The sequence below is a fragment of the Heloderma suspectum genome, chromosome 2, assembly GCF_057233095.1.
Source record: "Heloderma suspectum isolate Gila_16-S chromosome 2, 16-S_ref, whole genome shotgun sequence".
Taxonomy (NCBI): Eukaryota; Metazoa; Chordata; class Lepidosauria; order Squamata; family Helodermatidae; genus Heloderma; species Heloderma suspectum.
Genome location: NC_139459.1, coordinates 339,732,304 through 339,754,004, shown reverse-complemented (window position 1 = coordinate 339,754,004; position 21,701 = coordinate 339,732,304). Strand labels below are relative to the sequence as shown.

The 21,701-nt window shown below is 42.0% G+C and overlaps 1 protein-coding gene across 3 annotated transcripts in view; it reads right to left on the bottom strand.

Moving 5' to 3' along the window:
• Window positions 1-21,701, bottom strand: part of HDAC11 (histone deacetylase 11) — a 34,452-nt gene that overhangs the window by 7,143 nt on the left and 5,608 nt on the right. The window contains exons 3-8 of one of the 3 annotated variants that reach the window (XM_084840753.1): window positions 18,764-18,864; window positions 14,675-14,791; window positions 5,933-5,975; window positions 5,032-5,108; window positions 3,967-4,029; window positions 1,075-1,171 (exon numbers count right to left, since the gene is read on the bottom strand). In XM_084840753.1, coding sequence (XP_084696879.1) covers window positions 1,075-1,171; window positions 3,967-4,029; window positions 5,032-5,108; window positions 5,933-5,975; window positions 14,675-14,791; window positions 18,764-18,864 — 498 coding nt within the window. The remainder of the gene's footprint in view (window positions 1-1,074; window positions 1,172-3,966; window positions 4,030-5,031; window positions 5,109-5,932; window positions 5,976-14,674; window positions 14,792-18,763; window positions 18,865-21,701) is intronic. The other 2 variants (XM_084840752.1, XM_084840754.1) reach the window with 2 other exon arrangements.

Here is a 21,701-nt window from a genome sequence, read left to right as displayed (position 1 = left end):
GGTAGAGCTGCGTGTCATCCACATTATGATGCACGCCAGTGGCCATCTTGAATATACAAGCCTCAGTGGGCAGTCACCATGGGTTATCATGATGTCCAAACCCAGTGAGGGTGGGTTATTGTCATGGTTAACAAATCACCCACAACCCTAAAACAGCCCATGTTATCCATGCCAACAACCCACCCTTGCTGGATTCAGGCATCACGATAAGCCATGGCAACTGCCTGCCATGGCTTTAATATTCAAAATGGCCTCTGACACATGCTGCAACCCACTAAGGCTATCATGCAAACTGGCCCACTGGATCTTTGAATGATGATCTCCAATAGAATTTGGTAGAAGACGAAAGTAAGGGTACATGCATGACAACAAACATTTCTCTTTTTTTAATTAAATTTATGTTCTGCCCTTCCTTTGAGGAACTTGGTGGTGTACATGGTTATTCTGCCACCCCCATTTTATAATCACAACAACCCTGCGTGATAAATTAGGCTGAGAGATAGTGACTGATCCAAAGTTATCCAAGTGAGTTTCATGGCTGAGTGGGGATTTGAACAATGGTCTCTAGTCCAACACTATGAAACTATAGAAATAAATCAGCAAAGGATGTCCAAGGATAGTAGTACTGTAAGATAAATAATAAATTCCTATGGTTGAATTTTGCTAACCATAATACTAGTCTTGGCACTGCTTCAAACATCTGCCCCACACAGTCAAACGTCCCCAAACTTCTCACCCCCACTGTTGAAGGGAAGGGAGTTCCAACAAAGGCAGTGGGGGAGGGGGGACATCTGTGGACAGCCCTAACTAAGGTGTCTGGGCTCTGCTTCTAGAGTCCTTGGTTCAAGGCCCCTAGCACCTTACCACCTCCTCCACACACCTGTGTCCCCGGGCTGCCCAATACTGGGAAGATTTCAAACATCTGAACAGTGCAATCAGGGAAGGAAAACAGTGCTGCATTTCATTTATCAGGGAGCAATATTTCATGAGTGTGGTAATTCTATATTAGGAAATTTCTCTTAAATTTTGTTTTAAGTTAAGGTCATATCAGTTTTGAAAATATAATCTACTTACGTTTAGCAAACCCATCTCCTGGATAAATGTATCTGTTGTACACATCCATAATATACACTCTTCTATCCTCCATGAAGTCTCTTTCATGGCCATTTCCCTATATGATCATTACAACCAATTAATACAAATCAAGCCAGATTAATGATTAACATAAGCTAATACAATTCCATTTCTTTTTGTATTTTTATCCTGCCCACATGGTAGCTTATTGCAATGTAAAATAACAGTATACACACACATATATACACACACAGAGAGCAGTATCCAATTTTAGCTGAGCTCCAGTAGGAGCCATCACTAGCCCCATAGCGCTTCCTAAAGCAAGTGGAAATTAGCTGAAATGCTAGTTTCCAGAACGGAACAGGTCAGCGGAGGTAGTAGAAGGGAGCTCCACTGACCTGACCCATTCCAGAATCTAGCATTTCAGCTCATTTCTGAGATTGCTCTCATTGTTGTGCTAGTGGTGGGTCCCACTGGGGCAACACAAACATGGAGGCACAGCGGCAGCTCTGGATGCTGCCCATACACACAAACGTTTATGATTATACTCCAGTGTATAAGGATAAGTAGTTATCTTTATACCGCGATGTGTTTTCCGATGTCTCTTTTAGCCACCAGTACTTCTATACTTCTGAGGATATCCCTATAAAACTTGGTTCAAAATAAACTTTTGAAATATTTGGGTATACCCAAATCAAAAAGGGAATTTATCAGGGGTACAACATCTAATGGAATAGAAAGGTGTCCCAGTTAACCGCAGAGCAAGATTTTTAAATTACCTTTTAAAAATACAACTACTCATAAAAATTTCAGATGGCGAGCAGCATCTCAAGAGGCATTTTCTTTTGCTTGTATCGTCTAAAAATACATTATGGTTTCCCATTGGAGCTATTGTTTCTCATATCCAAATTTATGAAGACTTACTATTTCATCAGTCAATCAATCAAACCACTAAAACCCATGTGATTACACCAATTATGATTCTTTAGTCAGCGGTAGCCTTCAAAAAGGAGCCTGGTGCAGATACATTTTTTAAACAATTGCAACAAATTATCCTATGTAGATTTGTTTATTTTCCATAAAATGTTCTCAATTTGCCTGCTATATTTTGAACATAGTATATAATATTTTTTTTGTATAAAAAACTGCTTCCCATGGAAACACAATGGCTTGGATTCAAAGCTGCCCTTCTGCTAACCAAAAGCCTCTTTTGCTCATGAAAGGGCTGTTTCTCACTCACTGAAAGAATGCCACATGAGAGAAGCGACTCTAAATCCAGACATGTTATGCTTTATTCAAGCTCCTGTACAAGATAGTGAACATGATATTTTCAATACCTTTTTATGGTCCTTTTACATGCTACAGACTTTATCTGTCTTATTCATCATGTTTCTCATTTTGTAACACAACTGGCAATGCATTGTAGTACTGCACATCTTTTGATAGCACTTCCACAGTAGTTCATAGAACAGCACTAATACATTGACCCAGTTCGCATCCATGGGCTGTTGTTGGGTTATTTGAGGGTTGTTTCCCCCTCAAACAGGTCATGCTACACCTGGGCAGGTAATTAGGCAAATGGCACCCAGCACACATCACAGCTTAAACAAGCCATCGTGGCTCGCTTAAGTCACAGTGATTGTGCAAACCAAGCCATTTTCTCCATCCACTGGTGGTTCTTTGGATCCGAGCCAATACACGCAATATATCCATAATAAATGTATTCTAATGTACAATTAAAGCTGCAATTGTATGATCCCTGGTAGGAAGTCTTGGGAGCCATAGGACTTGTTGAGAGAGATGTCTACCCTCAAAGAGAGAGGGATATCTGACCTTGTGAGGTTGTGGGAAGTTCCACAGCCAATGCTCTGACATTGGAGAGGGCAAAAAGGAAGTGTTCTGGGAAAGCTGTGAATCCACAGGAATCAAAAGTCTTCCCATTCCCCCAACATTTATTTATTTATTTATTTATTTATTTATTTAAACCATTTGTATCCCACCCTATATCATTAAGATCTCAGGGCGGCGTACAGATACGATCAATTTAAACAGTATAAGACACTAAACCATTAAACAAGCTAAGACCAATTCAAATCTAAAACAATAAAACAGTTAAAACAGTGTACAACTTTAGGGAATGCACTTAGCCCTCAAAGGCTTTGGTAAAAAGCCATGTTTTAACTTAGCGCTCAATATGTGGGGAAGCTACACCTGCCCTGCGGCTATCATAGGTTTTCCTCCTACTGGAATCAATGGGAGAGAAACTGTTAAAGACAAAAAAAAAAAGTCCCACAACAGAGGAAAAAAGGGAGGAAAAACTATGATAGCTGCAAGGCAGCTATCCCCACCGCCCCACACACACACACACACACACACACACACACACGGTAGTAGCTAACTGTGCACTAGCACTAATGATGTTGTGCTAGTGTAAACCAACACTTGCTAGGGCAAATGGGGAAAAGCAACAATTTGCCACTGCCCTAGCAAGTGCTAGTCATGTTGTGTAAGTGATGGTTTGTGCTAGCACAGTGCCATTAGTGCTAGTGCTCGGGCACAGTTGGATAATGCCCACACCTTGTGCCCTGCTGGCATGAGCCCGGCAGGGCAGAAGAAAAGGCAGCTCTTCTGCCTAGGATTCATCCTCTCCTGCCCCACAGGATTACTCTAAGAACATTTTTCTTTGATGTCTGTGTAGACTTTTAAGATTTCCCCAAAGTTCTATTCTAGTACCTTGTATGAAGTTTTCTGTGTGTTTTGTTTTGCTTTTTAAATATATACCAAAAGAAAGAACTTTCCAGCGGAATTATTAACTTTCACTGTGGTACAGCTCTACAGTGGCATGATACAGGACTTCTGTTTAGAATTAATGTTTTTAATTTGATCATTCACCTGATGTGCATCCAGATCTATAATGGTTGCCTTAGAAACTCCTTCTATTCTTTCAAATAAAAACTGGAATATAGAGAAAGGAAATTAAAAAGGCAGTTGGAAAAGAAGGGGAGACATTCTCCACTACTGAATAAATTACAACACATATAATATGATAGCTATTTTAACATCATATAAAGCCCATCCATTTTGGAACATTTTTTCTTAACTGAAAGGTTTTTAAAACTAGAGTAAGCATTTATCCAAATGTACTGTTTCATCCATGAGACACAGTAACAAAGCAAATTCTCAGTTATCCAATCAATGCATGTATTTCCATTACAATTAATGCATGTATTTCCATTACACGGGATTCAATCCTACATTCTTTGTAACACACTGAAGAGAAAGGATGTAGTTTTGTGCCTAAGACAGACTGGATCATCCCAGCTGAATCCTTACAGGCCCGATCCCCTGCCTCTGGACTTCTGTGTTTATAGATCTGCAGGACTCTGTGGGTGCTTCTAGACTCTATAGGTCCTAACACTAACAATCAGGAGGCATTGTGCAGCTATTTTGTCTTTTCTTCCTTAATAGATTTTCCATGGTAAGAAAAAAGATAGACGAATTGGTGGGAAAACACAGGAGGGTTACAACTGGAAGCTGACATTGTCTGGGCCCCCCATAAAATTCCGTGAATGAGGCAACACGATTGCACATTAAACACCTCATCTGGAAACATCCTATGTCTGTGTTGGACTTGGGATGAGAGCTTTTGTATTGTTCTCTCCAGCCCCTTCAGAACAATTTATTATTCTTTATTTCTTAAAGCCTTATTTCTTCAGCCTTACTGAAATCAACAGTACTCCAAGAAAGCGAAAGTGCATTTTCCTAATTGATCCTCTGTTTAGGACATTCCCATTCTACTAGGATTACAATAGCTTTCATATATTCTATTTTTTTACTTACAGAATTTTGTGAACTATTAAGAACAAATTTAGACTATTGGTTTCATAGATATATGATAAATATTTGTGTTATTTGTACAAAGAATCAATGTTTTTGCCTACAATGGACTTTCCTTACCTTTATGGCCAATGAGATATCAGCATACGCACAAAATCCTCCACCTTTTTCACTTGAACAGTGATGAAAGCCACCACCTAGAGAAAGAAATGGTAAATTTGAAATATATATTTAGCTAAGATGTTGTGGAAAATATGATTTTCACTATAGATATAAGGTACTAAACAGATTTTTTTTCCTTAGCCATGCTCCATTAGCCAGCACCAAAAGGCTTGATTACAGGCTTACTTGCACTAGGGCAGCCTTCCTCCACCTGGTCCCCTCTGGATGTGTTGGACTACTGTCTGTGGATGAAGAGAGTTGTAGTCCAACAAATAGGGAGGGCACCAGGTTGGGGAAGGCTTCAGTAGGGCATGGGAATTAAGGGTTGGGCCAAAGGCTTCATGTAAAAGGTGGGTTTTCAAGAGGGATTTGAAGGAAGTAATAGAGGTAGCATCATGCAGATGTTATGGGAGGCAGTTCCAAGTATAAGGGGTAGCAAGAAGAAAGTGAGAAGTCATTTGAAGGAGTGCAAGACCTTCATACAGTGAGGGTAGTGGAGCTGCAGAAGCATAGGTCACAGAGAGGATGTAGAAGGATATAAGAGGGGAAAGGTAAAGGGTGAGGGGCGGGGGGTGGGGGAGCCATGGAAGGCTTTGAAGGTAAGGACAAGGAGTTCGTGCTGGATCCAGGAGACAATGCCAAGGCACTGGAGAGATACAAACACAGGCACCATGTGATGAGAGACCTGAATGATTTTGGCAGCACAATACTGGTTCAACATAAGGAGAACAAGATGACACAATAGCAGACCAGAGAGGAGAAGACGGCAGTAGTCTGTAGGAAAGAGATGACCGGGGCATGGACGAGAACTTTTGCTGAGGGGGATAAAGAGGAAGTATGTAAATATATTGCTACTTACCAACATTAATTGCCCATCCTCTCTCAATGGCCAGTTTCCCTGCCTTTAAAAAATGAAGAAATAACTTACTAAGTAATGGGTTTTTCAATATTTATGCAAGAGTGGCCATGTGTCCTACTTTTCAGAGGACAGTCCTCTATTTGAAGGACTGTCCAGTGCATGTCTAGTTTAATCCAAGTCCCTTCCATAGGAAGGGAGAATTTCTGGGGCCTTGAAGTTGTCCATCAACAGTTAGCACCTGAACACTAGGCTGAGCAGACCACACAGAGCACCTGGTTACAGTCTTCACCACTACGATGAGATTATTGTATTTCTATTTAAATTCTAGTAATTGTTCCAGAATTTGCCTCTATACATATAAATTAGCACATGCAAATTGTATGAAAATCTGTGCCCTCTTTTGTCGTCTTTTTTGGCAATGCATAACTAGCCACCCTAATTACTGCAACAAAGGTATTCACAATGCATCTCAATCTAGGCATTTCTAATGGTCCTATACAGTGAACCAGTTCACACATAATGGCAGCAAATTGTGGATTAATTAATTAACCCATGATTTGCTTTGCCATATGCCTGGTGTCTGTGGGCACCGTTTTAAATATGCGACCTCCAATCGAATCGATCGAAGGTTGCTCATGATGGCCAAACCCAGACACTCTGGGCTAATCATGGGTTAAGTAGCCCACAGTTAACCTAACTAATTGTAGGTTAACGGTGGGCTGTTTAACCCATGATTAACCCATGGAACTTGTTTGCATGTAACAGCAGCGTTCAGCGGCAATTCATGGGTTAATTAGCCCATGAATTGTGGGGACGCATGCTGGGTGCAAGCTGCTTCTAGTTTCCAGCAACATCCTTCAAAAGCCACATTCATAGGTTGTTATTCAGATGTCCGAACCTGGGTGCTTAGGGTCATTTGTGGGTTAAAGAACTACAACTTAACCCAAGAACAAACCTTGATGCCGAACGATGCTGTTACATGCGAACAGCTCCACAGTGTCTGGGTTCTGATGTCTACAATCGGTGGCTGCATATTCAAAATTGCACTGGCATGTGCCACAGCAATTAATTAACCCATGATCTGCCACCATTACATGTGAATGGGGCTTATATCTGAAAGCTCATTAAAGAAAACCACTTACCAAAGTAAAACATGCTGGACCAGACTTTTCAGAATAACGTACATGAAATGTTAATATTGAAATTATTTCAATGATAATTTATTTCACCATTAATATTACATTTACTATGTTAAGTTTACCATATTTTATTGCTGTAAGCTGCCTTGGGAGGGCTTCTGCCCTGAAAGGTGGCCAAGAAATGTTTTAAATAAAAATAAGTTACACAGTGAACCCTAGAGCCAAAATGAAGAATGCACGTTTGAGCCTGAGAAAATGGTTGAAACTGATAACACATTTAGTTGTAAAGCCTCTGAATCCATCGTTACAGTAAAATTCTGATGACTCCAGATCACCTAAGAATCCTCTTTCAGTGGGCTAGTACACGGATCTACCTAAATTCATAGTGGATACAATGAACTATTTCTAACTGACATTTTCCCTAAAATATAATTTGTGCTGGGGAATTAAATTATTGCTTCCTTTGGTATATAAATACCTATAATGTCCTTATTCCTTTTGTAAGAAATAATAAAGGAAAGATCACAAGAAGTTGGAATAAGAACAACCAAAAAAGAAGTATAACACCCTAACGGGGAAGTCAAAAAATGATTTCGTTCACTCGCAAAAACCATTTGCCCCTAAATTAGCAATTATGAACTCTCTATAATGTATAACTTGTATAATTCAAATTAACTTAGAGAGCAATCCTATGGCCAGTAGACACTATCTAGACGGGCATAGGATTTTCTGGTTTATGGAAACAGCTTCCAGAAACCATACTCCCTGCCTCCTTCCCCTCATAGCTGGTGCGGTTCTTTCCACGCCGCCATCTCCATGCTCATAAACGGAGCGTCAAGAGGGTGAAAAGAGGGCATTCCCAGGGCTGGGGAGGGTAGGAAACCATGGAAGCTGTTGTAGACAGCTTCCTGTCGGGTGTCCGGGCCCCTTCCCTCCCTGAAAACGCATGTCTAGAACCGAAGCTAGAACCGAAGGAGAGAGGAGGTGCTCCGTCTACCCAGCATTGGATAGGGATCAGCCTACGAGTTTGGAGGGTGACGTCTAATAGGATTGTGCCCTTAATGTAGAATACAAGACTATTGTGAAAAAAAACCCTGAAATATAAATACCAGCATGGGGTTGTATCCAGTGCTGTTCTTCTGAGAATAGAATAGATGCAGCTTGCAAATTGAATTTCTCCTCCCCATTACAGCCTCCCCCCACTTACCTCCCAAATCTGCTCCAAGTGGTTCAGGGACCTTCTGGACCATATTTTGGGAGTGTGCAGGGGGCTGCAGGGGGAAGGATACTCCTGTTGTGCAACCAGATGTCTGCTCACACAATCCTGGATTTAGCCCTAGGACCCAAAGAGCCATGGTACTAGGGGCTTAGGGCCTATGCTTCTCAGCTAGTAGGCCTCCTAAGTCACGTGGCAACCATGTTTGAAATTGAGGGAGCTTTCAAGAGCAAATGGTGATCTGGTATGGGAGTCTGCTGTTTAATTTTTTTTAATTATTGTTTTCATACACCTAACGTAAACATGACAGAGTATCATAATACACAGTTCAAGTTTGACAAAATCAGGCAAAACAGAACAAAACCCCATGAACTACCATCATTCATTCCAAAATCAGTAAGTGAATGAAACCATCTGATACATAAACAATAGATCAGTTACAAAAAGATCATTTGTAACATGGCTTAAAACAGCTTCTTGCTCCCAAATTTTAAAAAGTGGTACTGAATCCTATACCTTCATATTCCAGTACATTATAAGAATATTCAATTTTTCTATTAATGTATTATGTAATTGTGAACCTTATCTTTGTTTGTTATCTTAACCATCTATAAGTCATTCCATTATTGAAGGAGCCCCCCCCGCCCCCAATTCTGGCTGAAAGCCTTTCCAGCTGCAGTGAGAAGGTGAATCTCTGTCCTCTGTTGTTCAACTGTTTTTTTCAGAGTCAAAAACCACTGGCCATGCTTAATCCCCAGGGCACAACTAAAGCAGCTCTTTGGATCCATAATACAAAAGGTACAATTCTATATAGACTTGTATTGGAGTAGTCCCATTAAAGCCAATGGGACTTGCTTTTGAGTAGCTACACATACGATTGTATATATATGCTGTATTTGAAAAAAACATTTTGAAGAGCTTAAAAAGAAGAGATGCCAGTACTTGAAGGTATTACACTACAATGTTAACACAGCCAATCCACAATGGTGTCCTATCGTATACTTGCACTTGGACTGTTGCAATGAAAAGCATATACTAGAAAGCACGAGCCACTGAAATTAATGGCACTTCCTCCTGAATAAACACACTAACGACCAAGGTCTAGAAAAAAGAAAATACGCTTTGGATTCAAAAGTATGGACGAAAACAAATGATGGCACACTGGTATGTGCGTTGCATGACATCCAATGTCATGTGAGTGGACTTCCACTGATACAGCAGAACTTTCCCATCTTCTTTTCCCCACTGCAGCCTGCCATGAGCCCCCAAATTCTGCAAAAGATGGGAATTTCCATTGCAGGAGTGGAAGTCCATTCATGCAACACTGGATGCCGCCCAAAGCGCATACTAGTGTGCTTTCTCTTGGCGAATTTCCTGACAGTTAGTATTTTTGATTTGCTCTGCTTACTGTACATTTGCTTGTTGTAATTTGCTCTTTTCCATACTCTTGAGGGGGAATCCATTCCACTGGCTAATGCTGTTCATTTGGATTTCACCTTGTGTCTGGTAGTGTTCATAAGAATTTTCATAGCCTTGACATTACAGGAGTTCAGGTTGTTGTTGTTGTTGTTCAGTCATTAAGTCGTGTCCGACTCTTCGTGACCCCATGGACCATAGCACGCCAGGCCTTCCTGTCCCGCGCTCTCTCCCGGAGCATGCTCAAGTCCATATTTATTGCATCAGTGATGCTATCTAGCCATCTCATCCTCTGCCGTCCCCTTCTCCTTTTGCCTTCAGTCTTTCCCAGCATCAGGGTCTTTTCCAGAGAGTTTTCTCTTCGCATTAGGTGGCCAAAATATTTGAGCTTCAGTTTCAGTCTCTGTCCTTTCAATGAGCACTCAGGGTTGATTTCCTTTAGGATTGACTGATTTGACTTCCTTGCAGTCCAGGGGACTCTTAAGAGTCTTCTCCAGCACCACAGGTCGAAAGCATCAATTCTTCGGCGCTCAGCCTTCCTTATAGTCCAGCTCTCACAGCCATACGTTACTATTGGGAAAACCACAGCTTTGATTATGCGGACCTTTGTCAGCAAGGTGATGTCTCTGCTTCTTACTATGCTGTCTAGGGTTGTCATTGCTTTCCTCCCAAGGAGCAAGCGTCTTTTAATTTCATGGCTACAGTCACCGTCTGCGGTGATCTTGGAGCCCAAGAAAATAAAATCTGTCACTGCTTCCATTTCTTCCCCTTCCATATGCCAGGAAGTGATGGGGCCAGATGCCATGATCTTCGTTTTTTTAATGTTGAGTTTCAAACCAGCTTTTGCACTCTCCTCTTTCACCCTCAACAAGAGGCTCTTTAGATCCTCTTTGCTTTCTGCCATTAGGGTGGTATCATCTGCATATCTGAGGTTATTGATAATAGGAGTTCAGGTTGTTGTTGTTCAGTCGTTCAGTCGTGTCCGACTCTTCGTGACCCCATGGACCACAGCACGCCAGGCCTTCCTGTCCTGCGCTCTCTCCCGGAGCGTGCTCAAGTTCATATTCATTGCATCCGTGATGCTATCTAGCCATCTCATCCTCTGCCGTCCCCTTCTCCTTTTGCCTTCAGTCTTTCCCAGCATCAGGGTCTTTTCCAGGGAGTTTTCTCTTCGCATTAGGTGGCCAAATTATTGGAGTTTCAGCTTCATTATCTGTCCTTCCAATGAGCACTCAGGGTTGATTTCGTTTAGGATGGACTGATTTGACCTCCTTGCAGTCCAGGGGACTCGTAAGAGTCTTCTCCAGCACCACGGGTCGAAAGCATCAATTCTTCGGCGCTCAGCCTTCCTTATAGTCCAGCTCTCACAGCCATACATTACTACTGGGAAAACCATAGCTTTGATTAGACAGACCTTTGTCGGCAAGGTGATGTCTCTGCTTCTTACTATGCTGTCTAGGTTGGCATAGCTTTCCTCCCAAGGAGCAAGCGTCTTTTCATTTCATGGCTACAGTCACCGTCTGCGGTGATCTTGGAGCCCAAGAAAGTAAAATCTGTCACTGCTTCCATTTCTTCCCCTTCTATATGCCAGGAAGTGATGGGGCCAGATGCCATGATCTTCGTTTTTTTAATGTTGAGTTTCAAACCAGCTTTTGCACTCTCCTCTTTCACCCTCAACAAGAGGCTCTTTAGATCCTCTTCGCTTTCTGCCATTAGGGTGGTATCGTCTGCATATCGGAGGTTGTTGATAATTCTCCCAGCAATCTTAATTCCGACCTCTGATTCATCCAACCCGGCATTTCTCATGATGTACTCTGCATATAAGTTAAATAAGCAGGGTGACAATATGCAGCCTTGTCGTACTCCTTTCCCAATTTTGAACCAATCGGTTGTTCCATGTCTGATTCTTACTGTTGCTTCTTGACCCTCGTACAGGTTTCTCAGGAGACAGGTAAGGTGGTCTGGTACTCCCATCACTTTCAGAATTTGCCACAGTTTGTTGTGATCCACACAATCAAAGGCTTTAGCGTAGACAATGAAGCAGAAATAGACGTTTTTCTGGAATTCTCTTGCTTTCTCCATGATGCAGCGAATGTTGGCGATTTGCTCTCTAGTTCCTCTGCCTCTTCTAAACCCAGCTTGTACTTCCAGTAGTTCTCGGTTCGCATACTGCTGAAGCCTAGCTTGTAGGATTTTGAGCATCACCTTGCTGGCATGTGAAATGAGCGCAATTGTGCGGTAGTTTGAACACTCTTTGGCATTGCCCTTCTTTGGAATTGGAATGTAAACTGACCTTTTCCAGTCTTGTGGCCACTGTTGAGTGTTCCAGATTTGTTGGCATATTGAATGCAGCACTTTAACAGCATCATCTTGTAGGATTTTAAATAGCTTGGCTGGAATACTGTCCTCTCCGCTAGCTTTGTTGTTACTAATGCTTCCTAAGGCCCACTTGACTTCACTCTCGAGGATGTCCGGCTCAAGTTCAGTGACCGCACTATCATGGCTATCAGGGACATTCAGATCTTTCCTGTATAGTTCTTCTGTGTATTCTTGCCACCTCTTCTTAATCTCATCTGCTTCTGTTAGGTCCCTGCCTTCTTTGTCCTTTATCATGCCCGTCTTTGCACATAACGTTCCCTTGAGATCTCCAATTTTCTTGAAGAGATATCTAGTTTTTCCCATTCTGTTGTTTTCCTCGATTTCTTTGCATTGTTCATTTAAGAAGGCCTTCTTGTCTCTCCTTGCTATTCTCTGGAACTCTGCATTCAGTTGGGTATATCTTCCCCTTTCTCCCTTGCTTTTCGCCTCCCTTCTTTCGTGAGCTACTTGTAAAGCCTCTTCAGACAGCCACTTGGCTTTCTTGCATTTCTTTTTCTTTGGGATGGATTGAGTTGCTGCCTCCTGAACAATGTTACGGACCTCCGTCCATAGTTCCTCAGGCACTCTGTCTATCAGGTCTAATCCCTGAAATCTATTCCTCACCTCCACTGTATATTCATCAGGGATATGATTTAGGTCATACGTGAACGGTTTAGTGGTTTTCCCGACGTTCTTCAATTTAAGCCGAAATTTTGCAAGAAGCAGCTCATGATCTGAGCCACAGTCAGCTCCAGGTCTTGTTTTTACTGACTGTATGGAGCTTCTCCATCTTTGGCTGCAAAGGACATAATCAATCTGATTTCGATATTGACCATCTGGTGACGTCCATGTGTAGAGTCGCCTCTTGTGCTGTTGGAAAAGAGTGTTTGCTATGATCAACATGTTCTCTTGGCAAAACTCTATTAGCTTTTGTCCTGCTTCATTTTGTACACCAAGGCCATGCCTGCCTGTTATCCCGGTGATTTCTTGACTTCCTACTTTAGCATTCCAATCCCCTATGATGAAGAGGACATCTTTTTTTGGTGTTAGTTCTAGAAGGTGTTGTAGGTCTTCATAGAACCGATCAACCTCAGCTTCTTCGGCATCAGTGGTTGGGGCATAGACTTGAATTACTGTGATGTTGAATGGTTTGCCTTGGATTCGTACTGAGATCATTCTATCATTTTTAAGATTGTACCCCAGTACTGCTTTTCCCACCCTTTTGTTGACTATGAGTGCTACTCCATTTCTTCTAAGGGATTCTTGCCCACAATAGTAGATATGATGGTCACCTGAATTAAATTCGCCCATGCCTGTCCATTTTAGTTCGCTGATTCCCAAGATGTCGATGTTCAATCCTGCCATCTCCTGTTTGACCACCTCCAGCTTACCTTGATTCATTGATCTGACATTCCAGGTTCCTAAACAATATTGTTCTTTACAGCATCGGATTTTCTTTTCACCACCAGACACATCCACAGCTGAGTGTCCTTTTGGCTTTGGCCCAGCCGCTTCACTCTTTCTGGCGCTACTTGGAAATACCCTCTGCTCTTCCCCAGTAGCATATTGGACACCTTCCGACCTGAGGGGCTCATCTTCCGGCGTCATCTCTTTTAGCCTTGTGATACGTTCCATGGGGTTTTCTTGGCAAGAATACTGGAGTGGGTTGCCATTTCCTTCTCCAGTGGACCACATTTTGTCAGAACTCTCCGCCATGACCTATCCGTCTTGGGTGGCCCTGCACGGCATAGCTTATGGCTTCACTGAGTTACGCAAGCCCCTTCGCCACAACAAGGCCAAAAAAACCCTGAAATCCTATGAGAAATGTTATTCAAATATTCATCATCCAGAATCTGCTCTGAAAGAATTCACTTACTCTATTCTGAATCATGGGTTAATTCTGTAGCATTTACCCTATGTGCCACCAGTGAACCAGTAGATTAAAAGTCACTCTAGTCACCCAAGATTTCACACAGAAGTGTTTTTAAAAAGCAACCAGATGTTGAACACATACTGATTACAAATTAATTGTATACATTTACCCACTCTTCCACATCTAAAATGTTATCTTGCCTTATACCATCCAGTTGGAGGACATTCCCTACAAATATCCACATTTAAGTGAATTGGCAGCCTGACGTAGGATTTATCCCTGTCTGCAAGCCAGAACATTGATTCCTTCAAAATTTCCTTCCCAGGTGGAGGCACCCAAAGAGGGTGCACCATCCTTCTCATGCAGCTGCTGGTGAGGTACTCTGCCAGAGAGGAAAGGGGAGATGTACCTTCAAGGAACAGACACTAGCTCAGTGATAGATCACTTGCCTTGCACCCAGAAGGTTGAAAGTTGAATCCCTGGCATCTCCAGCTAAAGGAACAAGTAGCAATGGAAGGGGTAAAGACCCTGGAGAACCACTACCACTGGTCTTCATGGACAAATAATCTCACTTGCTATGAGACAGCTTCCTATGGTCAAGGGTAAATTTGTTCTTGCTTAATACTTACTAGGGCTATAAGTAATACAGACAGGATTTACTGGCCTTTTAAAAATGTTTAACTTAAAGCAATCAGAAACAGCATGAGAGGAAAACAAAGTAATGAAAACACTTTCCTTACCATTATTGTTCCTCCTGTTTGTGTTCTTAGGGGCCTTAGTACTTTCCTCTGAACAAGGAAATTGGGCATAAAAAGAACAGGTGGGATTTCTGTAATTGTAGCCACAACGAATGACCACTAGAAGGGGGGAAAAAACTTGATTAAAATTACTTTCTGTCTGCACAATCTTATGCGTGTCTATTCAAAAGTAAGCCCCGCTGAGTTCAATGGGGCTTTCTCCTAGGTAAATGTGTATATATAGGATTGCAGCCTAAATAGCTGATCCATTTACAGTTCAATCTAAATATGTTTACTCAGAAGTAAGTCCCTCTGTGTTGAATGGGCTTCTCCCTAGTAAGTGCATTTAGGATTCGTATCTATTCATATTATAACTATATGCACAGCAAAACATATAAATTAAAAAAATATGTATCATTACAAAAAGCACCAATGGCACCCAGGAAAATGTTGGTGAGCGAACAAGAGAAGCAGATTAAGAGTTGTATCCAATGGTAATGTACGAGCAGAAGGCAACTCATGCAACGGAACTTTCTCTTCTCCGCTGCAGCCCCTGGGTTGTATCCAATTTTAGTCTAATGTTATCCTCCATTCATTTCAATGGGCCTAACACTGAATACAACCGATATCCCAACCCCCCCTCCCAAGAAAATCCTCTCCAGAGGGTTAGGGGACCTTCCTGGACAGTGGGGTATGTGCTAGCACAAGATCCCTCCATGTGATTTCAGGCAATTCCCCCTTCTACTGCAGCATCCACTGTTCAGGAAGGCCCTTCCCCAAACCCTCCAGATCAGGTCAAAGACCACCACGTTGGGTGGGTGCCGGGGCACGCATATCATACATACGCACACACACACGCACCACACACACTCCCCCCACAAATCCTACTGCAGAGCACTGGCGTAGTCTTAGTGAGTAGTACTGCTGGGATTGGGGCGGAGGGGGGAGGTTAAAATCTCTCCCCATCGCAATGATACTGCTGAAGAACACTGAGGTGGGGAGTGGTAGGCTTTAACCTCTTCCCCATCACGGGAATTCTCCAGAAAAGTTAAAGCCTCCAATGAGGCTTTAACCTTGTCCCCATCTCAGCAATTCTCCAGGGAAAGAGGGCATGTGAGAAGTCAACCCTCTTTCCCTGTGGGAGCAGGCTCCTGCCAGCCCACCAAACAGGCTGATGCTCCAGGGTTCTGTTTTCAGGAGCAGGGTGGCAGTGGCAGGGGAGAATTACACAGAGGGTGCAGAAACAGACATGAGGGACTGTATGCAGCCTGTGGGCCACATGTTTCCAACCCCTGCTCTACAGCTACAATTGGATACAACCCATAGTGACTATGGGTGCTTCCAGATGAGGTTTTGATGGCACCATCAGCCTACCTCATTCACAGAATTTTACGGGGGGTCCAGATGATGACATCTTCCACTCATAACCCTCCTGTGTTTTCCTACCACTTCTTTTATCTTTTTCCTTATCATGGAAAACCCATTAAGGGAAAAAAGAACAGAACTGCTGCACAATGCCTCCCCATGTAGTGCTAGGAACCCTCTGTCTGGAAGCATCCTCAGTTATACAATCTTACATTCAGATCGCTGGTCTCAGAAAGAAAAACATTTTTGTTGCTCTTTAATATTAATTTTGGGTTCTTATGCTCAAGTATCATCAGAGAATACAAAAATAATTTAGGAAAACATCAAAAAGCAGAAGAACATTAACTACAAAGGCAAAAGTACAGAGCAACGATGGATAATGACAATGATTTCAGTGCTGGATGTAGCTAATGCAGCAAAACAGCACAATTAAAATGACAATACAACAAATAACTAAGCTGCATTTTCATAGCACTTTCAAGTGTATAACAAAAGCGCAAAATGATTTCTAGAATACCTCTTCAAAGCTTTCCAGCATATGCTTCTGTAAGCAGTACAAAAAAAAGTTGGAGAAAATATATTCAAACATCTTGAATAACTTGTACCATAACTAATCTCCAAACTCTGTTGTTTGTGATCGCTGTTTGCAATGTGAATTTGAGCACTGAACAGGTTTCCTGCCAATGTTGCAAACATTGCTCTACAGAAATGTTTTGAGGTTCATGTTAAACTTCAATTTTCCAAGATCTTTAAGGGGGAAAATAAATTTATATGGCAAACTATCTGTTATGATTATGATATATCCCACTTCAGAAACATAACTTTTGCATTATAAGTACTATAATGAAAAATTTTGCTCTTTTCTCACTTCCAACAACTTCTACCAGAATTAAAGAAAGCTAACTACCTACCTGTCATCTGTTCCTAGAAGCAGATAACCAATGGCATATACTGAGAAACTCTAAGACAGGAATTATGGAGGAAATTGTATTTTGGATTCCTAAGATGAAGTGCAACACCATGATCAGAGATAGGAATGGGTTTCTTCTCCTATCTTATGCAGTAGGAAAACTGCAAGCTGACTGTCTGAAGCAAGGGTTGGTCTACTCAAAAACTAGGAAACCTAGGGACTTGTAGTTCTTTCTTCATCTCTGACTTCTCTTCCACCCATCGCCAGAAATATAAGACAACCTGCTCTGTTTCTCTTTCCAGTGATGGGGGGATACGAGGCTGAAATGGCATGAAACAAATCTCACTTCACAATCCATAGGAAAAAAAATTGATTATGATCTTGCTGTTTCATACATTACATTTTAGTGATTAAAAACTTCACCACTAGGGTGGCCAGATGCAGAAGAGGACGCAGCTGTTGAATGTGTAATAATTGTGCTGAAATTCCCTCTTGTATTCAAGGTGCATGATTCCTGTCCTCTGGCCACCCTACAGGAGGCACAGGGTCCTAAACTAACCATCAAACTTATATGCTAAAGGAGCACAGGCGTCAAGAAAGCATAGGCCCACAGTCACTTTCCACCTTGCCACAGGAAGGCTATTACTAAAACTAAGACCATGTCCATGGCATATGGAACCGTAATAAAGCAGAATTCCTGATCACAAAGAGGCTTCTAGACTGCAGTGTCAATATGACTTTCCAGTAAGTCTTCCTCTGCTTACAAATATTTTGAGAATATCCAAATTCAAGTCTTAAGGGAACAGTTTTCTGCATTAAACTACAGCTGCATCAACTGACTTAATTGGCCATACACTATTTTAACAGAAATAAACCTCTCCAATTAAAAGTAATCAGCTTTAATATGGAGAGATCTATCAACAGGTCTTTTTCCCAGCTTTCAAATACAAATGGCATACAAGATTTAAATGAAGTCTTGTCTCACCCAGGGCATGCTCACTTTCATCTCACTGTTGTTATATACTTCTACGTGTGTGTCTTGAAATATAAAACTTTTCTTTTCAACAGACTGGCACAAAGTAATCTCCAAACAAATACCCTTCTAAAATTACACAATATTCAATATTTCCACTGCCCAGCCTCATTCACAGAATTTTATAGGAGGTCCCGATGACAACATCTTCCAGTCATAGTAGCCACCCTGTGTTTTTCCACCACTTTTCTTGTTTTTTTTTCCCTTACTGCAGAAAATCTGTTAAGGAAAAAAGATGGAATCGTTGCACAATGCCTTCTGATTAGTAGCACTAGAATCCTTCTGTCTGGAAGCACCCTGTGGGTTGGTTCCAAAGGTTCTCTTTCATCAGCAGAAAGCCTTTTCCACGAGCAGAGGGATTTTTCTGATATCGCGCAAGAGCCTTGTGAAAGATAAGAGGGCTTAAATACAGAGGTGTACGTCTGTTTCCTCAAAAGGTTACACAGTCTGTTACACAAAACCTTGCTCAAAATGTCACACAATATCTTCTGCAAGCCTTTGGACAATGGTTTACAGAACGGTGCCACTGCTAGAATGTCTTCTGCTTTTACATCTCTGGATCCAACCTACGTCTAACCAAGATTTTAACAATGCCCTCATGAAGACCAGAGCCCTGAAATAAGGAAGGAAGGTATTGAGCCTAGATGATATTGTTTTCCTTATACTCGCTTACATTTGCTGGAGATTCTTTTTCTGTGTATGTGTGTGTGAGCGAGAGAAAGATGCGTAGTAAAAAAATAATAATTAAAATGTTTGTTTGAAACACAAGTAGAAGGTACCATACCTTTAATCGATTCAAGTAGTGTCTTGTGTGAACAACCAAAAGGTCTTCTTCAGTTGCTTCTCGAGCTTGTACAATCATGTCATCTGCAATTAGTTTTGCTTCTGAATCAGAAAAAATCACATGACAATCAATTATGTGCAAATAAGACCCACCCTTCTGTCCTACAACAGCAGACACATAAGACTTTTCATTCAAAAACAAGGCTTTTGCTTTTCATTAAACATAATTGCACCCTAAACAGATAAATACTTTGGATGGTATCCAACTAACTCTTCCTGCCAACAGAATTTCTGTCAGTGGAATGGGAAAGGGAGATTCCTTTCCTCTTATCCCCCTTCAGCCCCCCACAATCCCCAAATCTGCTCCAGAGGGTTCAAGGCCCTCCAGAGGAGATTAGGGGCCCACAGGAAAAGAAAACTCACATTCCGTGAGGGTGAAATTGGATTTTGCCCACTATGTGTACCAAAATATAATGCATAAACACTTACAAATGTTCAGTGTTTTAATAAATGTAGGTTTTGTGTTACATGTAAATCAATATTAGGAAGTTTGACGAAAAGAATAAATATCAAACATCCTTTGTACACCAAGCATAAATAGAAGATCCAAGCTTCATGCCTTTAGCTCCAGTTTTGTTACTTTCTGCGAAACCCACAACCAGCTACTAGCATTTAATTCACTAACTGCACAATCGTATGCATGTTGAGACAGAAAAAAGTCGTACAACTCCCAGCATTCCCCAGCCAGCACGGCAGGCTGGGTAATACTGGGAGTTGTAGGACTTGTTTCTGTCTCAACATGCATAGGATTGCACCCTAAATAATTAGAAAAGAAAATGCCAAAATTCAAAGAACAATAATGAGAGCAGTAACGGCGAACCTTTGGCCTGCAGGGCTAATTCGGTCCACAGAGGTTCCCCATGTAGCCCCTGGAGCCTACCCACTGTTATCTCTGATCTGAGATTGGAGATAATATGGGGGATGCCCCGCGCACTGCTCCCCCTCCCAATTGGGGGGACATGGTAAAGATAAAACATCCCCAGCCTAGGTGGCGGCTGGAGTGTTCCTACCACCACCTGGGTCAGGATGGCTTTGCCCATGCTGTGCCTTCCCCCATTCAGCCCCCAACCACAAAAGTGTTCCCCATTCCTGACTTAAGAGTGTGTGATAATAAGTGAACATTTAAGATTTATTGGACCCATTTACATTGTCAACCCTTTATTGGTATTCAATTTGCAGAAGCTTGGAAATAACTATGACTTGCATTTCCTATTTCTGATCAACAGACAGCTTTCCTGGAAATTAGGCTAGGTATAGATGATGTTTTTTCAGAGACTTGAAGGCATTAGAATAGAGCTATTGCCCAAAGATATGTACCTTTATTTTGTTTGTCTCGCTATGGTCTCTGGCCAAACAGATTTTGCACATTTTTAGAGTACTTTCAGCAATCTGCAAAATGTTCAACAAATTGTAAGACAAGTTTCACCAGAGACCATAGTTGGATCCTGGCACATTCAACAAATTATGTTAAATGGCTAAACATTATGTCCAAACACAGCCATTAACTAAGTACCAAGAGCCACAAAATACCTTTCACTAGGATGTGTTTAATACTCTTCCTCACATTTTAATCAACTACTTTAAGACCTGTTTAATTACTCCCTCATAAACAAAATGAAGTGCGGTTAATTTAGTGATGTGGGTTTTCCAGAAAATTTTGAATTATATTGAAAATTTGCATAGGATAATTTACATTGCAAAAATTTTCTGATGCCCTAGCCTTCCCTAACCTGGTGACTACAACTACCAGAATTCCTAAGTATTGGCTATAGTGGCTAGGGCTGATGGGAGTTGAGGTCCAACTCATCTAGAAGGCACCAGGTTGGGGAAGGATGCCCTAGAGAGTGATCTAATTTAGCATGTTTATTTTACTTGTACTTAGTAAACAACAAAGTAAAAGAAAAGTACATAACTTTGGGACAAAAACTTTTTGTCCGAAAATGTCAGAATTATTTGACCTGAAATATCTGAGGGGGTAAATTGAAGCACACTTAATGTTTTTTAAATGTTATATCATGTAGAAGTTTTTGTCAGGGTTGGATTGGAGCCCACAGAGCCCCAAAGCAGTTCTGAGGAAGATATAGAAACTGTGGGAGAGGAACCCGCGTGCTGTTCAGAGGCGCCAGGCGCCGCCGGAGGAACAGCCCTTTCCTGCTCACATTCTTTATTCTAGAGCCTTTACCCTCTAAATGGAGCTCAAGCTGTCAGGAGCACCCTTGCTGCCTTCTGAAATCCTCAAGTAGCCAGAATCAACACACAGACGATAGGGCTCTTTTCCAAGGCTTTATTTCCATTCAACCTAATGATGCTTACAGATGCTAATTGCATGAGCCTAATGAAGGAAACTTAAGAGAGCCGTCTACCAGGGGTTTCTAGCCTTAGCGAATCAGTTGGTCTCCGTTTAGAGGGAAAAGGCGGGAAGCCTCTGAACTTAAGGGCTAAGAGGTGAAAGTCCACCCCTTTCCTGTGGGGCATCAGGGCGCAGCTGTTGACGTCGTGCCAAGCGGGCTGAGCGCCTCCTCTCAGTGCCCACCATCTCCTGCTTCTCCCTGTGCCGGTGCCTAGTGCCCCAAAGCTCCAATTGTCCCTCCCCCTGCCTGCCAGCGTTGCTACGACTCTCAGGAATGTGAGCAGGGAAGGGCTCGCCCTCCGGCAGCACCTCTGAACAGCGCGCAGGTTCCTCTCCCACAATTTCTATCTCTTCCTCAGAATCAGAACTGCTTTGGGGCTCTATGGGCTCCGATCCAACCTTGACAGTTTTAATTAGAGAGCAATCCTATGGTCCCTGGGAGAGTGTCCCAGGACCATAGGATTGCAGCCTTTCCAAGGTTGGAGACAGTGCTCCGACCTCAAAAGGGACAGTTGGCATTCCAACCCCC